Source organism: Trematomus bernacchii, unplaced genomic scaffold, assembly GCF_902827165.1.
Source record: "Trematomus bernacchii unplaced genomic scaffold, fTreBer1.1, whole genome shotgun sequence".
Lineage (NCBI taxonomy): Eukaryota > Metazoa > Chordata > Actinopteri > Perciformes > Nototheniidae > Trematomus > Trematomus bernacchii.
The window spans coordinates 10,570,831-10,590,902 of NW_022987720.1; the positions used below are offsets into that span (position 1 = coordinate 10,570,831).

Consider the following 20,072-nt stretch of genomic DNA (forward strand, 5'->3'; position numbering starts at 1 on the left):
GCGTTAAGAAAGCTTACTTAAATATCTGCCACAACATAAGTAACCGGATCAGAGTAACATTAAGTACAGTCCGCGGCACTGTGAGTGCAGACGTCGATGTGTCCCATTATCATTCATATCATATCACATCATAATGTATCATATATTTCCTTATTTGAGTCAGCTTCTTGAGCCGTATCTGGCCGTGCAACACTCACAGTGTCACATACTGTATGCAGAAGTATTATTTTAAGCAACACATTAAGTTGACGAAACACTCGAGTCAAATGTAATTAAAGTCAGATCCACTCGTGTCTTGGACGGGGCAGTGATTTCATAAACCTGTTAATGTACGCATTCAAACGCTTTTTCTTTTACCAGCTGTATTCACCTTGCAGGTGCAGCTATGTGGCTTTTATCCTGGATAAAGTGTTTAAGTCATGGATGTTTAAAGTTTAACTTCTTCATATTTGACTAATATTAAAGTTCACTTTTCATTCAGGAAGTATGACGCTGCGCTGTCAGTACGCTTGTCCGTGTTTGAGATTGGTCGAATGCTCCAAATACCACCCCTTTCATGTGAACGCGCACCTAACTAGATAGGACACGGCTGGCTTGAGCGATCCACTTGATAACCAGCGTCGTAGTACAGTTTAGCCAGAGCGCGTATGTTTTGGATTGGGCCAACCGGCTAACTCAAACATATCCAGGTTAGGTTGAACCAGCTTCGTAGTACAGGCCTCAGGAAAGCAATATCATTCATAACAGAATATGAAGGCTGTGAAGCCAAAAGCGTCACAGAAAACACATGATGATTAACAAATAATCATAATAAATGTAACAAATGAAATAAAAAAAATAAACTTAACTATACCATCATTTCACATTTATTTATAAATTCCAAATTAACTTTAATAACAAGTATGGTTTTTGGGCTGGGTTTGCATAAAACATCCACATTTTGAAATATTGTTTAAATATTGGGTTTCTTCTTATTATTATTATTTGTCTCAAATGCTTTAATAAACCTCAGGAGGACTTCCTTTTCAGTGAAATGAATAAAGCGTTCTTAATGACTGTAACTTTGTTGTGGCCAGATGGAAGAGTAATTCCACGGGAGATTAAAAAGAAGGCGGATAAGATTGATGGCGAGGCTGGAGGTGATGGAGAAAAGAAGGGGAAAAAGAAGACGAAAAAGAAGGAGGAGGAGAAGGAGAAAGAAAAGGAGAACAAGAAGGAGAAAGAAGAGGAGGAGGAGAAGGAGAAAGAAAAGGAGAAAGAAGAGGAGGAGGAGGAGAAAAAAGAGGATGAGGAGGAGAAGGTGATCTTCGTCCACTACGAGCAGAGGAAGGTGATGCTGTCGCAGCTTCACCCCATCGAGAACGGCGTTTCAGACCCAGCAACGGACCCAACCTCTGAGCTGAGACAGGTACACCAGCAGTGCCTCATGTCATTCCTGTTTGAGGTTTTCTATCATGTAAATACAGAGTTTGTACACGTGCGACGCAACAGTCGGGGTCCCTCTGTGTCAGGTCTTTGTCGTCAGATTGGTGTGTTCAATTAGTTGTTTTTTAAGGTTCTACAAATGCTAGGAATGTCTTTCTTTGGGCTCTGCTTGTAAGATTGCCTTTTCTCCCACAATGCAGCAACACATCCTAAAGAAAAGAATAATAATGCAGCATGACATTTAAACAGAAAGTTTGGCATCACATTTGAGGTAAATCATCCAATATTTGACGTGTTCCCAGAGGGTGTGCAGAGTGAAGTGCATGTTAATTGATATAAGCAGCCATTAATATCCCTAACCCCCTCCTCTCCTCTGGGCAGATGTTCCGCTCGGTGGCCCTCAGCCAGCCTCTGTTCTTCCTGGACCGATACGACGACGGGCCCCTGAAGTCCACACACTGGCAGTCTGAGGGTCGAGAGGCCAGCATCATCGTGGAGCTGCTGAAACACTCCACCCTGCCGCTCTGCGTGCTGATTCGCTGGCTGCTCAGCATCTGGACCTGGATCTGTGACATCCGGTGAGAGGGGGGGGGGAGGAGGCAATGTGCTCTATTTTAATTAATGTCTACAAAGCCAGTCGTACGGGCAGCTATGAGACCAACAACAGGCTTAGTAAGATGAGATTTGATTCAGCTTTATTATTTGTGCACAGAGCATCTAACCAGAAGACAGCAAAGTGATAAAGTGCAGAGTATATTTACACATTTCTTTAACATTAGATGTATAATCAAATCAGGCCTGCAACGATTAGCCTAATAATACATAAGTCCTCATATTTCTTTCTAATAAATAAATATATTATTCCTCTGCTCTAGAACATTTCAGAAAATAGTGAAACATATAAATTCCCGTTGGTTAAGTCTTTAAAATGTTCTACTAATTGATCAATTAGTCGACAACCAAATTGTATCACCACAGTTCTGCAAATGTTAATGTGACTGACAATGTGAGGCAGCACACTTCAAACATCATCCTTATTTTGTATGTTTCTCCTGCAGGGTCTTCAGTCTGTCCCCGCTGCGCTTCCTGAGCAGTAAGCTGTCCACCTGTGTGCAGCTCAGCTACAGGACGGAGCACATGAGGACGCTCAGCTCGCAGAAGCCCGCCGCCGGACACACGGAGTTCATGAGGTGATAGTTAATAAAAGCAACACAGAAACTCTCTCATGTTATAAACAGTGCAAGCAGGTCACCTCAGAAGAGAGTAGATCTCTCCTGCAGGTGTGTCTCCCTCTCCCCTCCGAAATAAATGACGAATATTTAAATCTCACTTAATTGTCCCTCCCAAAAGATTACAAAAATAAGGATTTATTCATGTTGCATCATTCTTAACTTTAGTGGATCGTAGCATAGCTATTATGGAATGAATCTGCGGATGCTCCGGTTCAAAATGAGACCAAACTTTTCATTGGATGTCAGTTTTTGAGCCACGGCGAGGACGAAATGTGTCGTGAAACAGTGTTGATAAGGATTGTTTTTAGCCTATCTGCGTTGTTCTACTAAAGCAGTTGGTAGTGATCTATTTTGGCCCCTAGGTTAGAAGAGTCAGCAGTCATCGACCGTATAAGACATCCTCATACAGTCTCAAAAGTTTTATGCTGAAGTGTCAGTCGGGTCGTTGAATTGGATTTGAAGTGGAAGTGTTGTCCTCATGGTGGAGTTCCCCATAACATCTAATGATAATAAGGACAGCAGTAAAGGACAAAAGTGTTCGCCAGAAAAGCGATTATATGGCCTCAACATCTCTAGTGGGGCAAAAACGGTTTATTTAGAATAAAAGAAGATCAATCTTTCTACCAAACAGTATACTGAATGTGAATGTCACAATTAGTATGATTCACTGTACATGAAAAGCAAAGAAGTTGGGACTTTGTATGTCCTTAAAGTATCAGTATTAGGGCAGCTATATTTCTAGTTAGTTATAAGTTAGATTTGATAGTAGAAACATGTTTCTTTATAAAATCCCTGGGTGGATATTTCTGATCAGTTTGAAGAATGTAAACCCAGTTTGGTCTCTCAGACAGCTGGTTGAATCTTGCTTCAGAAACAAACACTGTGAAGATTGTTTGTAACTAAATATTGAAATATTGGGACAACTTATGACAGCATTGCATTTCGGACTTGACCATTATTTTTGTCTTAAAGGTCCCATGTCATGCTTTTCCAGTTATTACCCGTCCCCTTGTGTGTTATGAAGGTTTGTATGCATGTAAACGGTCTGCAGAGTCACAAACCCTCAAAGTACACCCTGTAGCGAGTAAAACTCTAACACAGAAAAGACCTGTCTATGCTGCCCCAGAACGCCTCGTTGGAGATTTCTCTTTTTCCATTTTTTTCTTGCTGGGTATAGTGACGTGACCATACCCAAATGGACCAATCCGTGGAGCTCCTCACACACACACTCTCTCAGCGGCGAAACTGTGACGCGCTGGGGGGGGTGCTCGTGGAGCCTCGCAGCGGCGAAACTGTGGCACGCTTACACTGTAGGTGCGCCGCGTTTGGGGGTGCGGGTGCTAGTGGAGCCTCGCAGATGGGGGTGCTGCAGCCCCCTCAGCACCCCCCCCTTCCCGTGTCCATTCGCGATGTCTCGCTGTCTCGCAGACCCCACGCAGCATCCAAGAAATGACACCAGTAAGCCAGCTCACACTGTCCGCTCCTCGCAGCAGCGAGCCGCGCAACGTCCCGCCAACACGGCACCCAGACCCCACGCAACATTCTCATCTGTTTGTCATTACTGGTGTCATTTTCTGGTTGCTAACAAACGCCATTGTAAAACTTAAACACTGATGTCCAGCTGTAACGGTGGTGGACTCATCAGAACAGAGTGGGAGAGCTGACCAATCAGAGCACACTGGGCTCACAGGGAGGGGGGGGGGCAGGAGCTCCAACAAGCCGTGTAGGACAGAGAGTGAATACACATACTATACAGAGATGCTGTATGAGAAACCAATGTGAGTTTGGAAAATTGCACAATATAAATCTATTCTAGTAGACCTCAACAATGGAATTATGATCAGTAGAAATGGCCATGACATGGGACCTTTAATGTTTTATTTCTTCTTATTTTGCTTATTTTATTGTAACCACTTCTATTGTCTCTCCGTGTGTTTCCAGGAAGGCGAACATGGTGGTGTCGGTGCTGCTGGACGTGGCTCTCGGCATGCTGCTCATGTGGTGGCTGTACAAAGACAACCACATCAGCATGTTAGCCAACACACTGGTGCCTGCAGCCGACGTGAGTGTGTGACACAGATCAGATCAGATGTTTAAGTCCTAAATGGCTGAATTACATAAACAAGGCTTTTTAAGTTAACGCAAGAAGGTTTGGGTGAAGTAAATTACCTAATAAACCTTGACATTTTAATGTAAGTCTTTGAAAATACAAGTGTGCTTACAAAATTACATTAAAAAGCATGATCTTGTATAACACAAGAAAGAGAAACACATCATGAAAGGACATTAAAATACAATTCAAACAGTCATTAATAAGCCAAGAGAATATAAGCTTAAATACAATATGACAGGTCAAATAAACAATAATAAAATGTACAGTTTTCTCTAAGCGTGAATAGTTGTTTGATCTAATGAAAGACGGGAAACAGAAATGTCTTCAGCCTTGATTTTACAACACGAGACAGTTGCATTTTTCTGGAATTTTGTTCCAGATATTTGGAGAATAAAAACTGAAAATGTTCCCTCTGGTTCCTCCTCAGCACGTGGCCAAAGAGCTGGAGGAGCTGCTGCAGTGGCTGATGGGAGCTCCTGCCGGGCTGAAGATGAACCGGGCCCTGGACCAGGTGCTGGGCCGCTTCTTCCTCTACCACATCCACCTCTGGATCAGTGAGTCTCAACACACACACACAGGGCTTTGACAATTACTGATACAAAGACTTCACAGTTTGGAAAATAGTTCATATTAACCGTTAGGATGCAAAGGTTATTTTAATATTTTAATATACTCCTTCTAAAAGGCTTGATTTTCAACATTGTGGTGTTTTAACTACACCATCACTCATGTTAACCAAAATTAATCAATACAATTAAATAAAAAATAAACAATCCTGTCTCCAGCTTTGGTTGTTGTCCCTGGACCCTTACCCTAAATGAAAGATTTTAAGAAATACCAATGAGCAAGAAATATGCCGATATTTAATAATGTAAATATCCGTTGCTCTGGAAATGATGAAGCATTAAATAATCATGGTAGACTTTTTGACCGTGCTGATCACTTCCATGCCAAAGAAAGATATAAGCAACATCTCTGCTCCTGGCCGTGAGAGGCTTTCATTCTCCCTGATGCATCATCTCCTTTCCAGGCTACATCCACCTGATGTCCCCCTTCATCGAGGGCATCCTGTGGTACGGGGGTCTGTCGGCCTGCTTCGGCCTGACCTTCGCCCTCTCGCTGCTCTCCGACATGGTGGCCCTGCTCACCTTCCACATCTACTGCTTCTACGTGTACGGAGCCAGGTGAGGCCTCAGCACAGCTCCACAGCTAGCTCCACAGCTAGCTCCACAGCTAGCTCCACAGCTAGCTCATGTTCTGCCTTTTTACCGCTGTGACAATAAGAACAAGGGGCTCTGTTAAAGCATGTAACAGTGAGTGAAGAGCTAGGGGAGGAAGGTGTTCGGCCATAATAACTGAAAGCCCTTAAAACTCATCTTTTCACTCTAGTCCTCTTCCCCCCCCCTTCCCCCTCTTCTTCCATTTGGCTTAGGACTTTTATTTTATTTAGGAGAATAGGAGTACACTCTTATTTAAATAAAAACTAGAAAGGGATAATTCATGTCTTAACTTCCAAATATCTGTTATAAGGTTTGAAGTATAAAGCTCATTTTTAGTAGTTATTTTGACTTTTTCTGACTTAAAATACTGCAATACGGTTTGTCACATGTCACTGTTGATTAGTGTGTTTTGTAAAGAGCATATTCTGCTCATCTTCATGTTATTGTGTGCATTTACTGTAGGATTGCAGCCTTTGCAGACCATGAACATGCACACAGACCTATAGAACACACAGTGAAAGGGTGACAGAGCCTCTTAATGCAGATTAAATACTTTTGTGTGGATGTGGTAATTGAGAACTGAAGTGTTTTTGCTTCCTGTGAGACACGTGCAAAGTATCATTTAAAAAAAAGTTAACTTGGGACAACACAAACCTTTTTAAGACACTGCAAAGTTGCCTCTTATTCCAAGTCTTTCAGTTATATTGCATTGTTATTATTGAACTCTTGAAAGAGAGGTCAGCTGGTCAGCGTCTTTGCACGCCACACTTCCTGCCTGGTGGCCATCGCTGAGAGACGTAAAACACAGCGAGTAACATCCTACGTGAATGAATCAGGGCCAAAAATAGCAGAAGACTTTGGTGTGTGTGTGTGTGTGTGTGTGTGTGTGTGTGTGTGTGTGTGTGTGTGTGTGTGTGTGTGTGTGTGTGTGTGTGTGTGTGTGTGTGTGTGTGTGTGTGTGTGTGTGTGTGTGTGTGTGTGTGTGTGTGTGTGTGTGTGTGTGTGTGTGTGTGTGTGTGTGTGTGTGTGTGTGTGTGTGTGTGTGTGTGTGTGTGTGTGTGTGTGTGTGTGTGTGTGTGTGTGTGTGTGTGTGTGTGTGTGTGTGTGTGTGTGTGTGTGTGTGTGTGTGTGTGTGTGTGTGTGTGTGTGTGTGTGTGTGTGTTCACATGTCTCCAGACAGAACAGTGTGAGCACACACACACACACACACACACACACCAGCTCTCTGCTGCTCCTGTAAACACAAGAATGACAAAAATGGCTTGCTGAATAAAAACCAGCAATAACTTGATCGTACAGTCGAGTGTTTTTCAAATTTGAAACGCAACAACGCCACAACGGTCAAAAACAGCTTAAAAAAACGATGCAACTATAAAGCAGTGTTTCATTCACGCAGCGCTTTTAGTAAACGCTGAGCGTGTTTCCTGGCGTTGGTGAAGACTTCTCTTCATCTTCATGTGTTTTGGCACATTTCTGTTCTTATATTTGCATCGTTTCTGAAGATGCTGCACGTTTTCCTGCCTTGACTTCTTAACAGTCACATTTGTCCTAAACATGGTTTTCTTAAAACAACACGTATGTTAATGTTTACTTTTTTATTTCTACTTATGTGCAATGACTTGTTCTTTATGCTGCTTCAATGCAAACATTTCCCACATTGGGATCAATAAAGTACATCTTATCGTATCTTATCTTATGTTTTCCTAATCATCAGGTAGAGCTTTGAGACGGCTGACATTTCTTTTCACTAGTTTTCATCCGCTCCAAATATTACTCTTGGCTTTGTTTTAGTTTCTAGATGTGCAGCAAGGCAAGTTTATTCATATAGCACCTTTCAACACAAGGCAATTCAAAGTGCTTTACAAAAATGAAAGACATTAAGAGCATTAAGAAACATGTTTATAAAATGGCATTTAAAAACACTCATTTCAAGCAAAAGATAATAAAACATGAATAACAAAGGTACATGAGTGAAAGTCACAGAGCAGAGTGAGATACACACATCTGAAAGGTTTAGCTCTGACTCTCAGACCACATTTACACGAGAACGAAACGGCTTGTATCTGCATAGTTTCTCTTGCGTATAGCCCTATTATTTACACGAGGCCGTAACAAACGGACCCCACAAACGATAACGGGTCCCAAGGTGGATAGATTTGCAAACGAAACGCTCTGGGGGGTCAAACGAGTCCGTGTAATCGCCTCTATACGAATATTTCCTGAAAAAATAACGATAGCCCCGCCTCTCCCCGCCTCTGCTGCTCACTGCTGTAGCATGGCCAGTAGCTACTGTCAGTAGCTACTGCTAGTGCTACTGCTACTGACCATGCTACAGATGTTAGTGCAACATCTACAGCTCCTCTACCACAACCATCAGCAACAAGTGGACATGGAGAATTACATGAACTACTACATGTTGCTAAATCCACCGCGGGGCATAAACAGAAGGGTAGCCATGGCAACATTGCTCCGGGCTGCTCCGGGGTCTTCTTCACTGCTTTTGGTGTATTTTGTGGCGGAAGTTACAGCGCCACTTACAGTCCCGGCATATGTACTACAGCGTTTCCAGCGGTCTCGTTTGAACAGACACGTTAAATGAAACGAATGCATGTGAACGGAAGACTTTTTTGAAAACGCATACTGTGCATAAACGCAAACGTTCCCGTGTAAAAGCAGCCTCAATCATTGCTCACTTTTTAGAAGAAATAGTTTTCTATGACCTCCCTTTCTTTCTACTTTCTTTGTTAACTTATCCGTTAGTTATTTCAAGTGTTTCATGCTAAACGAACCCCTCAGTATCCTCATTATATATACAAACTGGGTTCTGTGATCGACCACATGTGTTTCTTTAATAGTGTTTGAAAGGACACTCTCCCCCCCGCTGCAGGACACTGTGTTTTATATAAATAATAAATGCATCTTCTTCTGTTGTTTGCTCCTGAAGGACACAGTTTGATATTAAATCAGTGAAAGGAGAGGTTAAGCCACGTGGGGGACATGGTTTCCACTGAGTTGTGTTTTTAATTTCATGCATCTGTTATTTCAATGCACAGCAGAGGACACATTCTCTATCCTAAATATCTTGGTTTCTTCTTTCTTCCTTTTAACATTTTTTTATTTTAGTTTTTTCCACACATGGCAGTTATTTTAAAGGGGACCTATCATGCAAAATGCACTTTTTGATGTCTTTTATACATAACTATGTGTCCCCGGTGTGTCAGGAGACTCACGCAGCGTCAGAAAATAAAACCCTCTCTCTTTTCCTCCGTACCCAAATCTCTAAAAACTGAGGTACAACGGAGCTGATCCAGATTTGCGGCGGTTTGACGTCATATCGGCCGCGGACCCACGGCACTATCAGAAAAGTTGCTATCAGAAACAATGCCCGACTGTTTTGGACGTAATATGGTCGGTGTTTACATTAGCATCGCTAACACTCAGAGCTAACCTGTACTGGAGAGCATGTGTGTGAAGAAGCAGGAAATAAAAAGGAACTCACCTTGTGGTTTAACCGGCAAGAGAGAAAGCCTTTGAGCTCCATACTGTTTCAGAAATAACCCTTGATAATCCATGATATGGCGTTTCATCACCGCAGAATCTGCCGGTAGAATCTCCCGCATAAGCTCCACCCCTCTTTTTTTATTTTGTATCAATATTTTTATTTTTTAAAGCTTTATACCCAGAATCAGCACTTTTGAAACAGGAAGTGAAATAGAGGGATATGAGGCATGGCTAGAATGGGTGATCTGTTTGGTATTTTGAGCAAAACACTTCATAGACATGTTTTTTATATATTTTCATATATCTAAGACCTATGCTATTGCCTAAAAACACCATGATAGGTGACCTTTAAAACAAAACATGTACAGAAATATTTTCCTCGGAAATGTAGATGTAGAGATTTGCTCACTGAATCAATCAGTCAATCAATGTTTATTTATATAGCCCAATATCACAAATGTTACATTAGTCTCAGTGGACTTCACAGTTTGTACAGAATATCAGTATGACAATACGACCCCCTCTGTCCTTAGACCCTCACATCGTACAAGGAAAAACTTCCAGAGAAACCCCACAGTTTAAAGGGGAACATGGGAGAAACCTCAGGGAGAGCAACAGAGGAGGGATCCCTCTCCCAGGACGGACAGACGTGCAATAGATGCCGTGTGTAAATCGAAGAGATAATACATTTTACAGCGTAGGTAGTCCAAATGTTTGGAAATGCATGTGTCTATAATAAGAAGATGAATCCACGAGGATGTCAACAATCCTGTGGGAGCCATCAGGGAAGTAGTATGATGAGAGTCAGGCAGGACCGCAGAGACAGGTTCAGCCACGACTCGAAGTCCAGGACTCAGGATGCAGGACTCAGGACTCAGGATCCAGGACCACAGCAACAGGATCAGCCACGACTCAGGATCCCGGCGTAGATAGACACCAACAAGAAACTGAAGGCTGAATTCAACCGATATTTTTATTAAAATGTCTTCTTAGTCTGGTGCACAATTATATTCATTTGAACACTGGGCAGCAAATGTTGTTGCACTATGCCACTTTCAGAAAAACATCCATCACAAATTCTTGACATTTTAATGGTTGATGACTCAACATTTATTGATTAAAGAAAATTGACAAACATAAACATAAGCATATAATCAATAAAAAAAAAAAAGTTATTACAGACTCAGGGTCCAGATAAAAGACAACACTACATATAACAAATTACATACACAGCATAAAAAAAAATCATAGTTTAAGAATAATTTAAATCAGTGTCCTACAAAGAGACAACTATACCACTGTAATAACAACAATAATGTGGTATTAGTAATATCACCACTAAAGCTACTCAAAGGACCAGATTGTTGGCTAAACTTCACATTTCCTGGGACTTTGACAACGGATCATTTGTGATCGCTTCTTCTCACTTTTGAGAGACGACCTTAGGAGTTTAGTGAGGATTGAAAGAGGTCCAGCTGACGCCTGCTTTCCAACCATCTTCTCAAATCTCACTTTTGAGAGACGACCTTGGGAGTTTCTCGGCTGTCAGGCTCTCTTCTAAAGCCAGATTCTTCTCAGACAGCTCTTTCTGTTGGCTCTGGATCTTCTTTGAGGCTTTGAGGTTTATTTGTATGGCCCAATATCACTCATTTTACATTTATCTCGGGGGACTTTACAGTTCGTACAGAATATAAATATCATAAAAAGACACCCTCTGTCCTTAGACCCTCACATCGGACAAGGAACAATTTCCAAAGAAACCTGACAGTTACCGTGTGGACAAATGGAAAAAACATAGGGGAAAGCAATAGTGGACAGACGTGCAACAGATGTAGTGTGAAAATAAAAAAGATAATACATTTAAAAAAATAAAACATTCAAAATTATAACTAAAAAACATATTTGCGTCGGTGCCAGTCTCACACTCAAAATGTCCTTGGAGGATCATTTTCTAGTGTGCTGCACAATTTGACTGGAAGAGATATGGACTGAAGTCTGGGCGTGGGTTTCCTTGAGCATAGCTGAGCCTCTCATGTCTGACTTGGAGGGCGGTGTGAGTCCTGAGCAGCTCACGATACTCAGCGTTGATGTCGCAGTGCCTCCTCCCCAGATTGGTGTACTCCTGCTGCAGGTGGTACAGCGCCTTATTGCTCTCATCCAGGGAATCTTTCTGCTCCCTGAGCCTGAACTCGGTGTCATGGATGTCTCCAAAGTTGTAGTTTGTCTCTGCACGTTGTTTTTCCTGAAGCCTGGGGAAGGTTTCCTGAGCCTTCTGCAGAGACAAGGTCAATTTGTTGTTTTCCTCCAGAGTTGTGATCTGCTTCTTCAAAGCTTCTTGAAGCTCGTCGCGGTGCTTCTCACACCTGCTCCTTTCTTTGTCCAAACTGGAGGAGATCTGATCAACAGTAAGGTGCAGCTCAGAGTTTCTTGTCTTTTCCTGTTTGAGGGCTTCTTCCAGATCGGCTTGTCTCATCTTGATCTTTGACTCCTTTGCTTTGAGCTCATTTACAATGCACTGTAGATTAGTGATGGTAAACTGATTGTCAGAAATGCTATCATTTGTCCTTGACGGCATCTCTTCATGGCCCGCAGAGCGAGAGCGGAGATCACATCTTTCTCTGTCATGTTCTCTCTCCAGGACAAGGAACTTAGCCCTGATGTCAGCATTCTCCCTCCTTAATGTCTGCATGTCGTACGCAGATGCTTCTCTCAGTTGTTGAGCGAACCCCCACAATGCTAGCACTCAGCCTCTGAATTAGCCACGAGCGAAAAAATGTAACCTAAAACGGCACTTAAACTCACTCATAACTCCCTTATTACTTATCCTAGATGCACAGCCAACCCCTCGATTAGCATCTCCTGGAGACACTGAATCTAGTGGTGCCCTCCTCAACACTCAGTGATAAACATTTGCGATGCTATAAACGAAAGCGTACATCATAACATGTGGAGCTAAGTAGCTAGAAACGCTAACATGGCTTAGCTTGGTCAAAACTGGTCTTCAATGGCATTAAAACGATAAAAAAACGATGCTGCAGTTAATCCATAGGTTCATCCAATGTGTCTGTGCCTTCTTTGAAATTATTTCTGATGATCCATAAGCAATAAAACTGCTTTTTAGTTTCCAAATGCCAGAGCTAGAATGTAGCTCCACTCTGCTTTACATTTACATGCGCGCAGCCCCCACCTTTTCTCTTTACAATGAGTGTGTATGTGGGCCTCCCCCTTCGATTCTATTGGCTCTAACGGTCAGAAAGAGGTGTCAACCATCCAAATCGACCAAGGGGGGCCAGAGATATAGAAAAAAAAACATTTTCACCCAAATCACCTCAGAGGTGGAGTGGTTTTGGCTAAACCTCTCTAAAAAGGTCAAATGTCACTTGTTTTGCATCAATCTTGATACAGGGTACTTATTATATGTTGTACTTTGGATTCCTAAAGCTTTTAGTCTACTAACCCATCATCCAAGGGTAGTTTTCACTATCTGTACAAAATAATTTTTGGACGGACACTATAATTTACAGTTTTTTACTATGTAATATCTGAATTTTCTTTAAAATAAAAAACATTTATATTGATTCTGACACTTCTACATCCAACTCACAGATGTAACCTTGCTTTGATAAAAGAAATTATTCATATAACCCTTTTTGAAGTTAAGTTGTAGTCATTTGTTTTGGGCATGTCATTTTCGAGCCTGAAACATGAAAAACAGGCTAGGTGCTTAAACAAAAACATAAAACATGACTGAACTCTTGTTGACGGGACACAACAATATATTGACAGAATTTTAACAAAAAAATGTTTATTGATGATAGATTTATTAGATGAATGAAATATTTATGCAACAGCAGTGGAGGCCTATACGACAGTCCACTACAAAAGATTGCCAGACCTCACTTAAATGTACATTCTTGGTTTTGCGATTTTGTTTTACTTTCAGAGAGCAAGCTCTGCACTGGTCCTCGATGCACAGCCCGAGCCACTTAGATATGTGTTTATCTGCCAACTAACATGAGGCATTTAGTACAGAGATATATATAGACGGAACAGTCGTGTTTCTTCACTGAAGTGCTCTTGTTTTTCTGCCTCAGGCTGCGAATCGGGTCTTATTACTGGTAGGAGACCATCCGGACTCTCCTCCCTGTTAGCAATATAAGCTGGCTTTGATGCGCTCCTGCTGCTGGGTTATTTTCTACACGGCAGGCCACTGTAAAGTGAGGCAGGTCCCTGGATAACTGTTTACATTGATGGAACTTAAGGGTGACTTGGAGATACACCACACACACAAAATAAACTCAGGAGGACAGACATGTGAAACACACAGACCAATTAGTAGTTAGTTTACACCAGGGGGGTCCAAACTACAACCCGGGGGCCACTATCACTATTTCACTTTTTAAAACTATTTTCTTATTGTATTTACTATTTACTTGCACTATATTGTTCTGTTTATCTGTGTTTTGTGTTGGAGAAGTCTTTGGATATATGGTAAAAAATCTTTGGATATATGGTAGAATAGACTCAAGAGCCTTTCAAATGTGATTTTACTTGAAGTGCAGGACTTAATGAACGTATGTATTGGCTTTCTGTTATATAACTTAATAATATAACTATGCCAAAATAATTCAAAAACAACAAAATGTAAATCCCTTAAGATAAGATAAATTCCATTGTTGATTTAAATACAGATATATGATTCATTTATTTATTTATGAAGCCTTTAAACGCATGTATGGAAATGTTTTAATGCGTACAGGGCAATTGTCATATTGATGCCACCAGTGATTTCTGAAGTAGTCCTTTAAAATGATTTAAAGTTAGAATTCAAACTCTTATTTATAACATTTTCTATGCAGATACAGTCCACTACAAAACCGCCTTCATAATTCAAGAACAATTAAATATTTAAAAATAGAGCATTCAAGACATCTAGTGAAAATACCTGTATTATTTCATGTTGGAGTTTATATAGCAGCAAATTAAAATATCACTTATAACAGTATTCATTATTAATATTAGCTTTATTCAATATGGTCCATCCCTAGTATGTACTGTATGTTCTTTCGAGATAAATCCCAAGTTATTTCAACACCATCCAGTATTAAATGTGACTCTAAACACTCAAATATGCTTCTAATTCAGGGTGTCCGCGGGGTCTTAAAAAGTATTAAAAGTTGATAAATCAATTTAGCCAAAATTAAGGCTATTAAAAAGTATTAAACGGCATTTTCCAAGGTATTACATTTTGTAGCTTGTTTTCAATAAGTATATAAATTGTCCAAAGAGGTTGTATTCTACAGTCTGCCTGAATGTAATCATTGCGTAGGTGTGTAGTGTGATTCTGTGTAGTTTATTTATGGCATCCCGTTGGATTTGACGTCATCTGAACAGGACATCGCACGCTCACTGCTTGATAGCGCGCGTAGGTCCGTTTACGCCGGTTGTTAAACAACATCGTTATGGGGAAATGCAAGTTTGCGTCCAAATGGTTGGAAGATAAGGAGGAAGGACAATCAATACTGTATATAGTAAATGTGAGGTAAAGTGTGTCGCCAATGTAACCGGTTAAAACTCAAAGTGGCGATGAGGTCTTAAAATGTATGGAAAGGGTCTTAAAAAAGGTCTTAAAAGGTATTACATTTGACTTCAGGGCTGAAGTCGAATAGCCCATTTAGCTTAGGAACCTTCCTAACGGAGTGAAATGACCCGGAAGTCCCTCAGTGGCAGCCATGATAAGTGCCGTTCGAATTCTCTAAATGAAAGGAAAGGAGGTTTCAAACTTCCTTTATAACCTCCTTTAGCTTAGGAACCACTGGACCTCCCTCACCGAAAGGAGAGGAGAAAATGCTGCCCCACAATGCCTTGCAGCCGCAGCATTTGCCGTCACACAACATCCGGCCATTCACGGAAACAACCGATTATGACCGAGAAATTATATCATGAAAGTTACGGTGCTTATTAAGCATTTTAAAACGTATGTGGTAAGTTGCCAAAGTGCTTTGTTTTGAACGTTCATCAGTATTATAATCAAAAAGAGAAATATGAACGTTAGTTTTTACTGAAATGATCAAAGAAAGTCAACATTTCAGTCTTTACTGAGCTGTGTGGGGTTTGTTCAACTTTTAAAAGATGTTTGAATGGTGATATACACAGTGATAGATGTTAAGGACTAACTTTTATAATAAATACATTTGTATTGATTTTAAGATCTGTTCATACAGTCATACGTATTGGGATCATTTGTATTAATGTGGACCGGAGGGAGAGGGTGATGAGCATAAGTTTCACTTTCCTTTTTTATTTCAATTCCAACTTTGGTCATGAAGAATATGTTTCTCTGTTGTCCCCGTTCATAAAGCATAAAACAACAGCATCAGAGCACGGTGCAGAGTCTCTAGATGAGTTTACAGTAGTCCCTCGTTCTTATTAAACATCCATGTTGTAGTCCGCTGTATAGAAAACTGTAGTTTCCCCACAGCAGCAGACGCACATTTATGACCTCCGCTGGCGCATCATAAACACGTCGGATAGTGAAAGTGCAGTCGGATTCTCTAAAGGACCGCAGTCTCTTCTCCTAAGTCCTTTTGAATTCTCCTATCCACTATCCCTTAACCCCATGACGTTTCACTCAGAGGTCAAGGAATAGACGATAGGGTTAGAATTTAGGAGCTGATTTTTGGATTATTCGACCGCAACCCAGGATTCCTGCATATACCCTGTAATTAGTTGTAGTTGTGGTTGTTCCTGATGACTTCCTGCAGGAGGCGTATTTTTCCAACCTTGTTCTTCTTCTTTCCCTCTTGTAAAGTCATTATAATTACAGTTCCTTATTGACCCGTCTTTTAGAGTCTTGGTTGAGATTTAAACTAAAGATTAAGACGCAGTTTATTAATCCCTGAGGGGAAATATAGTTCTGCACTCTGGTCTTATTTTACATTACACACATAGGCCCAAACACAGACATTCACAAACAGGATCTATATACATGCTTAGTGGAGATGTGGGGCACAAAACTACCATTACTGTCCTCTATCTGTACCAGGAGGGTCAAATATAAATGACATTTCTTTCATAACAATCTTATGTAAACCCTTCTCTGCCACTGAGAGGAGAAACAAAGCATAAATAATGAGAAACTTTGTCAAAATTGGGATTATCTCATTATTTTGAGTTAGTTCATCTTAAGTAGGAACTAATGGATCCTTTTTTTCCTCACTGTGATGTTGTGCATAATGAAAACATCTGTGTTTTCCCTTCATAGAAAGCAGAGAATACCATAGTTATTATCATTTAAATTGTCGATGGCACTACAAGACATGAATAATCCATCTGGCTGAGCAAGATGTTTTTGTTTTACGTCACTGCTGCCTAACTAGGTCATACGGTTATTAAAAAATAATTTGGTGCATCAAGTAGTTTCCTTCACTCTGTTTTAGTTCTTTGGCTCTTTTGATTGTTTGCTCAAGAGGTTTGCTTTTCTAGATCAGAAATAACGTTTACAAAGATTAAGCTGCCAATAACTTCTGTAAATCTGAAACATCTGCTCTCTTAATAGCTGAAAAGCAGCGTTTGCGCCATTACAGTGTGACATTTAGACATGCATGTATATAAGCCCTCATGATAATGTTAACAGTGATCCTAAGGAAGTCAGATTTATATTTGAAATTCCAGCAAGCTGAAAAGATCCCAGTTTTTCAGAGTCCAAGGCGATCTTTAAGGTCTTTAACATTCTTGTTTGTGAGTCCAAACACAGAGATATTTACCTAAATACCATAGAACAAAGCAAGAAAAATACATCCAGATTTCAGAGACTTAAAACAGCGTTTGTACCATATTTGCATGAAAAATGACTTATTGATTCATTTATGGCAATTATTTTTCCAGAGCCCAGTCTGCTCTGATTGGTTAGCTGGACAGATCTATTATGATTGGTAAACCGCTTAGAGATGTCCCGCCCCTTAGTCTATTACAAACAATGCCTTGGAGTTCTAGCGAATAGCGGCGTGAGTGTAAGGAAGTGATGTCACTATGTTACAGAAGTAAAAAAAAAAAGGAGTCCAATGGAGGCGTTTCAGGCAGGGGGGAGGGGGGGGGGGAGAAACAGAACATTTACATGCACAAAATCTATAAAACACACGACAGGCAAGGGAAAACCCCCAAAATAGCATTATAGGGCCTTTTTAAATATTATACAAACATCATCATTTTTAGCATCATGTTTGTCTAAATTGTGGAACTTTTACTTCTGTATAATCTGGTTTAAAAAAAAGCTCAGATGGTTGCTTAAAGTCTATGAAAAAATATGACATTTATAAATATCCTGGTGCATCATTAAAAATCTAAAAATAGTTTGTCCCACCCTTTTAATCTTCCTTTTTAATCTCAGAACATGTCGGGGCATGTAAAGGCATGCCGGAACATGTCCCTACTGGCAGATCTTGTTTGGAGAATAAATTATAAATCTGTATAATTGAATGTGTATTTGACTCTCAGGTACACTCCCCTCCTTTTTGATTTCCATCAATTGTATCTGAATGAAAGCCGTAGATGTGGCGGTCTGCTGCGTGGTGTGATGGAAGGCAGAGCGCTGTGATAATAGTCTTGGTGTTGGAGGACAGGATTGACTAAATTATGCATTTGCTCTAAAGATAGCTGAGCTCCCTAGCTGTGGTGCATAATGAAATATTACCCACTTTCTTTCTGCATATTTATGCCCCAGCAGCTCCTACATTTGTGCGAGGGTCTGTTTTCAGATTTAGTTTGAGAAGCCTTTGTCAGAGTGGATTATTAAATGTGTATGCATGGACCTAAAAATATCTCCTGCTGCGGTCACCATGCAGTTTCTACATGGGAGAGAATTAGTAATAACTATCCATGTTCATACATGTTTCATAATAATCAGAAAAATCTTTAGAAAACGTGTCTTTATTTAAAAAAATATATGAACTAGCTTACATCTAGAACAGGGGTGGGCATTTTACGGCCCGCGGGCCACATCCTGCCCGTTGGCCGGCCTTGGCCGGCCCGTGTGAGGTTGATCATAAATTACAACAAAATGAAAAAAAACAGCAACCTTTTCAAAATAAAAGCAACACAGCTGTATTGCTTGCATGGCGTAAATACTTTTCTAACTGTGTTGCTTTTATTTTGAAAAGGAAGCTGCTGTTTTTTTTATTTATTTACGTAAACGCTTATGCCGTAACAGCTACGAGTGATGCTGGCCGGCTAGTCCTCGAAATGTCCGCTAAGGGGAAAAAAAGAAAGATCGATACTGAATGCCGCATTTTCAACAAGACATGGACCGCTAAGTATTTATTTACAGAAGTGAAAGGTAAAGCTGTGTGTTTAGTTTGTGGTGCGCAGGTCGCTGTGTTCAAGGAGTACAATTTGAGTCGCCACTATGCTACCAAACACGCAGATAAATACAAGAACCTGTCTGAGGAAGAGCGGGCAAAGGGGTCGGATGCTTTGCTAGCTAAGCTGCAAAGCCAACAACACATTTTCACAAAACATTCCACATCCAGAGATGCAGCTGTCAAGACGAGTTATGTCTTAAAAGTTAACCGTTTTCGGACGAAGAGTTCATTAAGGAGTGTTTGTTGGACACTAATATGCCCGGAGAAAAAGGAGGCATTTGAGAAAGTGCCGCTCTCCCGACGCACTGTTACGAGGAGAATTGAGGACATCGCGGGAAATCTGGAGCTTCAGCTGCAGAACAGAGCGGTCAACTTTGACTTTTTTTCCTTGGCTTTGGATGAGAGCTGCGATGTACGTGACACTGCCCAGCTACTCATCTTCCTACGTGGGATAACTACAGACTTCAAAATCACGGAGGAGCTGGCAGCCATGCAATCAATGAAAGGTACAACAACAGGGAGTGATTTGTTCACGGAGGTAAATGCATGTGTGGAAAAGTTGGGACTGAAATGGGACAAGCTGACAGGCGTGACAACGGATGGTTGTCCAAATCTGACAGGGAAAAATGTTGGACTATTGAAGAGAATGCAGGATAAAGTGACAGAAATTAACCCTGAGCAGAAATAGGTATTTTTGCATTGTATTATACATCAGGAAGTGTTGTGTAAGTCAGTGTTAAAAATTAACCATGTTGTTGATGTTGTAACTAAAATAGTTAACTTCATCAGGGCAAGAGCATTGAATCACAGACAGTTTGTTGCACTTTTGGAGGAAAGTGAGACTGAACATCGTGACATACCCTACCATGCAGCTGTCAGGTGGCTCAGCCTGGGCAAAGTGCTGAAAAGAGTAGGGGACCTGAGAGAAGAGATTCAAGACTTCTGTGTGAAGAAAGGAAACGACATCCCACAGCTTTCAGATGCAGACTGGATGGCAGACCTTGGTTTTGCTGTAGATGTGACTGCACTAATGAGTGAACTAAATGTCAAACTGCAAGGCAAGGGCCTTTTTGTGCATGACATGTACAGTGCAGTGAAGGCTTTCATGAGAAAGCTGCAGCTTCTCTCAAGCCAAATGGAGGACAACATTCTCACGCACTTGCCAACACTGAAGGAAGCCACACCATCAGCTGATCACCTCCAGAGGTACTCATCCATGTTA

General features: G+C 40.9%; 1 protein-coding gene across 2 annotated transcripts in view; it reads left to right on the forward strand.

The window, feature by feature from the left end:
* Positions 1–20,072, forward strand: part of pigq (phosphatidylinositol glycan anchor biosynthesis, class Q) — a 31,483-nt gene that overhangs the window by 5,133 nt on the left and 6,278 nt on the right. For both annotated transcript variants that reach the window (XM_034144253.1, XM_034144252.1), the window contains exons 4-9: positions 1,077–1,408; positions 1,807–2,003; positions 2,484–2,615; positions 4,599–4,719; positions 5,198–5,324; positions 5,801–5,954. In XM_034144253.1, coding sequence (XP_034000144.1) covers positions 1,077–1,408; positions 1,807–2,003; positions 2,484–2,615; positions 4,599–4,719; positions 5,198–5,324; positions 5,801–5,954 — 1,063 coding nt within the window. The remainder of the gene's footprint in view (positions 1–1,076; positions 1,409–1,806; positions 2,004–2,483; positions 2,616–4,598; positions 4,720–5,197; positions 5,325–5,800; positions 5,955–20,072) is intronic.